The sequence below is a fragment of the Agrilus planipennis genome, unplaced genomic scaffold (assembly GCF_000699045.2).
Source record: "Agrilus planipennis isolate EAB-ADULT unplaced genomic scaffold, Apla_2.0 scaffold6, whole genome shotgun sequence".
NCBI classification, from domain to species: domain Eukaryota; kingdom Metazoa; phylum Arthropoda; class Insecta; order Coleoptera; family Buprestidae; genus Agrilus; species Agrilus planipennis.
In genome coordinates this window covers 2,820,633-2,828,593 of record NW_020439302.1, presented here as the reverse complement: position 1 = coordinate 2,828,593, position 7,961 = coordinate 2,820,633, and the positions used below count along the sequence as shown (strand labels likewise).

At 34.3% G+C, this 7,961-nt stretch overlaps 1 protein-coding gene across 1 annotated transcript in view; it reads right to left on the bottom strand.

The window, feature by feature from the left end:
* The window catches only part of LOC108744155, a gene marked incomplete at its 3' end in the record, with an annotated part of 19,857 nt that extends 19,418 nt beyond the window's left edge, over positions 1-439 (bottom strand). The window contains exon 1 of the mRNA XM_018479785.2: positions 331-439. Coding sequence (XP_018335287.2) covers positions 331-424 — 94 coding nt within the window. The remainder of the gene's footprint in view (positions 1-330) is intronic.
* Positions 440-7,961: the final 7,522 nt, after the last annotated feature.

Sequence of the window (7,961 nt, the reverse complement as noted above, 5' to 3'; positions counted from 1 at the left end):
TTCAAATTTATTTTTATAAAATGCTTCAACTTAACTGATATTATACTTATAACTTATCCTTTTTATCTTTAAATTATCAACTAAATAATTCATGAAATAACAACACTTGGTTTTGTTTCACCATTATACACTACAATAGTGAAACAAAACCAAGTGTTGTTATTTCATGAATTATTTTGAAAAATGTTTCACCAAGAGCTAAGCCAAGTTACAATTAATATCATTACCCACTAAAGTGAATTTTTTTATTTAAATTTAATTTTAAACATTAAAAAATCTCGTTACTGTGCTCTAAGAAATCCAATTTTTTTATAAAAAAGAAAAAATTACCTTCCGAAATATTTCTAGCCAAAATAATTATGGCCAACAGTTTTTTCGATTTTCCAGTTCCGGGACTCTCCTTCTTTTCCATAATTTCAGCCATGTTAAGGAACCAACAACAACAAACAAAAAAAAAAGCGGATCGATCGGTACACTTTCAACTTTTTATGCAACAGCAATAGTAATGCAAGTATTTAACAAAATCTAGCCTGTCGTCAGTGAAGATTTTAAATTGTGGACAGCGAGAGGACGATTAATAGCGCGATAGACTTCTTGTTTGAAAGAAGACCCCGCGAAAACTTGCCACTTTCTCGTTGCCATTATCCCATTATATATCCACCGGTTGTTGCATACAATTTGTACTCCGTAAGGGCACGCGTTTAACAACCATGAGATCGTTGACTTATGGTGACACGTAAAAATAAATAACAAACGTAATTTAATTGTCTATTTGTGTAGATAGAAATGAATCTCGATCAGGGTCGTTAATTTTTCTTCCCATACGTGAGCTTTCGCATACAGGGTGGCGCATAACTTGATCTTTATCTTCTAAATGAAATGAAATAAATGAGGATGTACCAATATGATAATGTGTCAAAATAACCAACCCCTCATGTGTCTAAGAATAATTAAAACAAATTTACACAAATAGAGAACGTTATAAATATAGACGATAGATCAAAATAAAATTGTAACGTTTGTTCCAGCGCTGTGAATGACGTAATTTTGAATTTTTGAAGTCATTATTCTCTGGGAGAGTGCCTGAGATGAAAATGGAGGTATTCCCCCCCCCCAAGAGCTTATTATTTATGGATTTCCAATAAAAAAAGATTGATCAAAATCAGACTATTCTGTCAAAAATTATGCTTGGTCATACATTACAATCAGTGAGTGAACAACAATCAACAATCATCCCATGTTTTCCTACCCTTAGGGTTGGAATTCTTTTTCTAAATTTATGTGGGACCAAGTTTGGGGTATACCCTTTCCAAAAAAAAAGAATGATCAAAATCGGACTATTCTGTCAAAAATTATGCTTGGTCATACATTACAATCAGTGAGTGAACAACAATCAACAATCATCCGCTGTTTTCCTACCTTTAGGGTTGGAATTCTTTTTCTAAATTTATGTGGGACCAACTTTGGGGTATACCCTTTCCAAAAAAAAAAGAATGATCAAAATCAGACTTTTCTGTCAAAAGTTATGGGTGGTCATACATTAAAATCAGTGAGTGAACAACAATCAACAATCATCCCCTGTTTTCCTACCTTTAGGGTTGGAATTCTTTTCCGAAATTTATGTTGATTGGGGTATACCCTTTCCAATAAAAAAAGAATTATCAAAATCGGACTTTTCTGTCAAATGTTATTCGTGGACATACATTTTTTCGTCGGTTAGACAGTAACTGCGAAAGTACAGGTATGAAAAACGCTGTTGAATGCGGAACTCATTCCAGAATGAGCCCAACTCCTCATGTCTTCAAAATCATCACGAGTTTTATGAAATATTTGAATTTGTTTGTAACGGTTTATATCAAACATCGGAGATGGAAAGACCTTTGAAGATGCTCGCCATTCGTGCTAGCGAAACGTCAGGAAGCAACTTCAACCGACATACCATATCGGACACCCTGTACATAAATTAAATTATCGTCTATCAACGGTCAGGTTGTTTTTTCGGACACTCGGTGTGGTAAAATAAAGAATTACATTCGTTCAGTGATTGTCCCTGTTTGCCCTGGTCATACAGGCGGGATGAGTACCCGTTCAAGTAGCAAAAGCTGTTGTTTTGGAAAGAATACATAGCATACTTGATGAAGATTTCCGGCGAGCAATAAGATCAAACCAGCGTAACTTCAACGATGTTCCTACATACACAAGAACGATTTACAAACGGGATCTATGTATATCAAATATATATTTTGTATCTATTTACATTTTTAAACGTTTATTGTTAGGTAGGTAAATTATATCGCTCAGAAGTGACAATTGAAGTTTTTGCTAACGGTATTTTGATGTTAATCTGTTATGAGTAACCGCTAGGATTAGGGTAGGTAAACTCGTTCGAATTAGTGGAGTTGGTAAAATCTGGAGACGTTGTTTCTGTAAAAACATTTTTCTAATCAACATTATTAAAGACAGAATAGCTTTTGGGATAAATATACAGCGGCAAAGGATTAACTAGCATGCTTAGGTTTACGGATGGATGATACATATATTTCAATAGAAGCATCTAGCAAGGAGGATATTGAGTCGTTGTCATGATCATCATAGGGTAAGTCCTAAGACTAGTTGGGACACGCACCTGCATTCTCTCTTTTTAATCCTGAGCTAGCTAATCTTTACCTCATCATCATCATAAGGTCGTCAGTCCTAAGACTGGTTAGACACGTACCTCCACTCTTTCCTATACTGAGCTAATCTTCGCATTTCCCTAAAACTAGAACATCCCACAGCCTTAACTATTTGCGAACAGTAATCTAATAACTTGCCAGATGCTAATACTGCTATATCATCTGCAAATCTAAGTATTAATCTTTTGCCCCTTATATCTATCCCTACAATTGTCTTTAATGATGTTGATCGCGTCTTCGATGTATAGTAAAAGCGGTAACAATGTGCATCCCTGTCTGACTTCCTTCCTAATATTTACTTCTCTACGTTGCAGCCCTATCTCTATAACTGCCTGTTGCTCTTTATACAAACTAAGTATCACTCTTCTACCTCATCTGTAACTCATCCCTACATTTTAAAGTATATTTTACAATCTACAAGTCCTATGTACGCACTCTTTACTTTTTATATCGTTTTCACTATTGTTACCCGTAGTTAGAATGACCTCCCGCGTTCCTCTATATCTTCTAAACCCATATTGATCCATTTTTTCCATCCTCTGTATAATTCGAGTTAAGATTTTTAACGCATGGGAAGCTAAACTAATTGTTCCGTTTATAATCCTCTGGGACTTTTCCCGTCTTGTAAATGTGACTAACAATCTTAAACATATGATCTCTAACCTCTTGTCCTACATGTTTCAGAAGTTCCACCTGTACTCCATCTATACCTGGCGCCTTATTATTCTTTAAGCATTTTAATCTCATTAGGGATAACCTAACTCACCTATCTCCACACTATCTTCCTTTTCTAATACATCTCCTAACTCATGACCTGCATATAGGTTCCCTAAATATTCCTTCCACGTGTTTGCCTTTTCTACAATAAACCTCATTGGTTTTACCTACTTCAGACTCTTCTTCTATTTCTTTATACCTCATATCAATCCACTGTTCCTTCGCTGCCCTACACTTCCTAATTATTTCCCATTTTATAGCCTTATACATATCTTTTTCGCCCAACACATTTCGATCGCTTCAAGTCAGTTTTCAATAAAATGGAAGCGGTTTTGACAGGAGGACATGGAAGTGTAAACGATTAAAATAACGCAGATAGAGAAGATTAGGAATTGAGAGTACGTTTTAAGAAATTGAATGCAGTTTTATTGGAAAGTTTGCAACATAAAATTACAATGTCGCTCATTTCAAGTCAATAAAACTGATTTGAATAGTTAGTTGGTACCTAGTTCTTTTAGAAAAGGAGTTAAAACTTAGTTAGTGCAAATAAAGATTCAGACGCAGTGTCAAGGGTGTTTACAGTCACAATTCTTTTGATATTGAAAAGTTTTTAGTTTTCCCGACTTAACTACCTAATGGCCTTTCAAGTTTCCTGATACAGAGTAGCAATTTTTACATTTCCTCTAAGTAAGATACGCCACACTCTCCGTGCCATTGTATTGTTGGAAGACTAACAAATGCCAATAATAAATGTTGTTGAAATGGAATACAATACACGCAGTCAGTATTTAGTTTACAATAATTCAATTAGATTTGTTTTTTTTTTCGTTGAAAATAGCAAAATGTTTATCATTTCGTACAGTCTCCTTGAAAGAAAATTTCAAAACAAGCTACTTTTATATATGTAAGGAAACAGTTTTTCGCATTTTCCAAAGGATATTTGTCCTTTCGCCAAAAGATGTCTCACGAAGTATCTTTATATTATTATTGAGGAGTACCTAGTATGGGTCGGAGTTTTTCGTATTTAATAAGTATTCAAGTACTTGCTTATAATTTGTTTTGAATAATCCGATATTTAATCCAATAAATGAAACATTTGAATATCTTGATTTAAGATGAATTGAACATGCAACATTAAAAAAATTAGAGCTTTAAAAGTATTGGTTTTAATCACTTTCTGATCAAGAAGTTAATAAAGGTTCATATGTATAAAAAGATTGCATTAACAATTAACAAATGGGGGTAAGGATTTACGTACAAACATTTATTAAGGTAATTTTTTAAGTATATGAGACAGAACTTCAATTTTACATTTAAGCAGGTGTTTGAGTATTGAAAAATTTCAAAAAATCCAGATTTTTCAAATATTTGAAATTTTGAATATTCAAATACAGTAGAAGCTTGATAACTTAAACCTCGATAATGTAATAACCTCTATAAATTCATATAAATGTTGTGTTCCCTTCCCTTCGGAGACCAATTATTACTTAAAATAAAAACCCTCCATAACTTAAACGAATAATTTGGGCATCGCACCTCAGTAAGCAGTGAAAAGTGCTTTAAATCGGGAGAAAGTCCTCTATGTAAAAGAATTGCCTAATTTAGAAAAAATACTTGTTTACAGTGTATAAATATGTAAAAACATTAGTGTTAGTGGACTTATACTAAAGGAAAAAGCTAAAGAGTTTGCTAAGTCACTAGAAATCCATAATTTTAAAGCTTAAACTTAAACCCTTAGTAAGTAAAAACCTCAATAACTCAAACTATTTTGCGTTTCCCTTGGTGATTTTCATATACTTTATTTTTCTTTATTTAAACACGACAAAATGGTACAAAACGTCTAAATAAAAAGAACTTTTGACGAAGCAATATTTGCAAGAATATGATCAAAAGCTTTTAAATGTTTCATGCTGTAGCGAATTAAAAATTTTCGTTTTTTTCGGAGTCATTTTGTGAAATGACTTTAGACATTTGGAGACTCGTGAGCGTTTCATTAATTTATTGGTTCCCAAGTCTTCAATTTTTCAGAGATTATCCAATATTTTGTGATATCTTTTCTGGTTTTAGCTACTTTACATAGGGCAATGTTCTTTTGCACCACCTGTTAGAGCAGGATTGCATTAAGGAAATTTTTATCTTATCTAATAAAAATCTGTTTTCGGTTTTAACGATTCATCAAAATGTATAAATAGTGTTCAGTTCTACAAGTATCTACCATTTTGGTGTGAAATTATATGTTATAAACGATTTTTGTATCCTTCTCCAGGATGTAGTAATTTTTTTTAAATTTAACAACGATAATTTCAGAAATTAACATTAACTACTAATAGCAGTAGTTATTTTAATTTAGTTAGTTCTTCTAAAATCGCCAATCGTCCTTTTTATTTACTTAGTCCTGTCCTGTTCTCTAACCTATTTGAATACACATTTATCGATTTCGGCATGGTATTTCTTTAGTAATATTTTAACTGATCATCAATCAATGCCATGTCATTCTGTAATTGTTCTTTTCTTCAGTTAAGTGCGCCAGTTCCCCTTGCAAGGATATCGCATGGTCCTACCCTCCGATTTGAACCCTTTGACGAAAAGCTATTCGCGATTATCACATTTAACATTAATCCTAGCCGACTAAGTTTAATTTACGGGGGTACATTACCCTCAAAATAACGTTTCTTCCTGATCCCTGCAAAATTGAGATTTATTTTTAGAAATGATTTATACGATCGCGCTAACGTCTCACTCTGTTTCAAAATATTGAAACAAAAGGTGTTCGGTCTTCCTTATTTTTGTAGCTCGTTGTTTTTTGTTGTTCACTTTTCTGTTGCTTACTCTTTTTCTCCTTTTTCATTGTTTCGTTCAGTTCTTAATATCTTTTTTTATTAGTAACCTGCATCACCTCCTTCTGGAGTAATTTTTTCCGCATTGTGTAAGGTTTAATAACAGGAAATGCTATCGCCAATTTCCTTACAGTAAAAAGGAGTTTTGTGTCTGCATTTCTAGTAGGATATTGTTTTTCGACAAACGTGCGTGACGAAAAGCCGTATTGGATGTATCAAGAGTGTTGTGGATTACTTAACTGGCACATTTTATCACTCTTTAAAGATACTCACGAACTCGTGTTCGAATCTTTATCACATTACCCCCTGTTTCTTTAGCTCGAAGCTGAGGAAAGAGTTATAGAAGTTATCTTCTCATAAGTTGCAGTTTCTATGCAGTAAGAGATTTATATTTTTAGAAAACGGATTTTTCCAGAGTTTCAATATCTTTTAATTTATTGGAGGAAGTCCGATGAAATTTTACAAAAACCCTGGTTATTTTATGTATGAATGGAATTTAGGAATTGTTTGACGTTTTTGTACAATTTTTGACCAAAAACTGAAACGATAGGACATTCTCGCGTATGATAATTAAGGGATTAGGGACGCCGCTTAAGTCAAAATCATCATGGATAATACCAATTAAATGTTAATAATGAATTTGAGCTTTTAGTAGATTTTTGATCTAATTTCTTACATTTTGAAACTGACGGCCCAATTAAATTCGTTCAATATTAGTTTCTTTGACATCAAGGACCTTTCTAACAGAGTTGTCCGAAATTGTTTTATCATTTTCTTGTCCTGAACCAATTACCTGCTTGTCGGCCGAACAATGTCGGTGTTCTCAAGTCAAGGTCAGTCGGTCTACCTCGCTTCCTTTATAACTGCACTCATGCACTCGCAACGTCATGTGCAATTGAATTGATTGGTTGGTTGCGAGCCCAAAACCCTTTTGCTTCGCTTTGGACTGGGACAAAATTGCTTTTTCTCATTCCGAAGAAAATGGAATAAGCTCCCAGTGTGGAACGGGTAAAGAATTTAGACGGGCTGGGCATCCTGGACCCGGGGAAAAAAGGACGATGTGTCCTCTACTGTGTGTCAGGACGATTGCCAACAAAACTTGTGCCAAAGTTTTTTCCGTCGCACAGACGTACACACGGATTCGTGTTATTACTTGTGTGCATATACGAATACCAGCACAGCGATAGACACACTCGGCTGGATTTAGGATAGCGCATTTTAATTGATTTTCGTAAATAACAACACTTTGAAATGAGCCCGGAAACGACTGCTTCGGAAGGAAGTACGTATTTATACGTTTCCACTCCATTATCTCATACATAGGGTGTCTTATCATTCGTCTCTCGTATTAAATGTGGTTCAAGTTCAAGCGGGTTGTTGTTTAGCTAATGTTACAAGGCAATAAACATGTGACTATTATCATTCGACAATAATATATCTATCTATATGAAGACGAAAAATTAGAAGAAGTGGCTGATTTTAGATACCCAGGAAGTCAGATAAGTCAGGACGGAAGGAGTAGTAGGGATATAAAGCATAGGATGTCGCCTTTAATAAAAAGAAGTCACTTCTATGCTCGCGAACGGTTAATTTAGAAACTCGAAAAAGGTTGTTAAAGGTGTATGTTTGGAGCACGGCGTTGTACGGGTGCGAAACATGGACAGTGGGCGCGGCGGTAAAGAAAAGGTTAGAAGCGTTCGAAATGTGGTGTTATAGGCGGATGATGAGGATA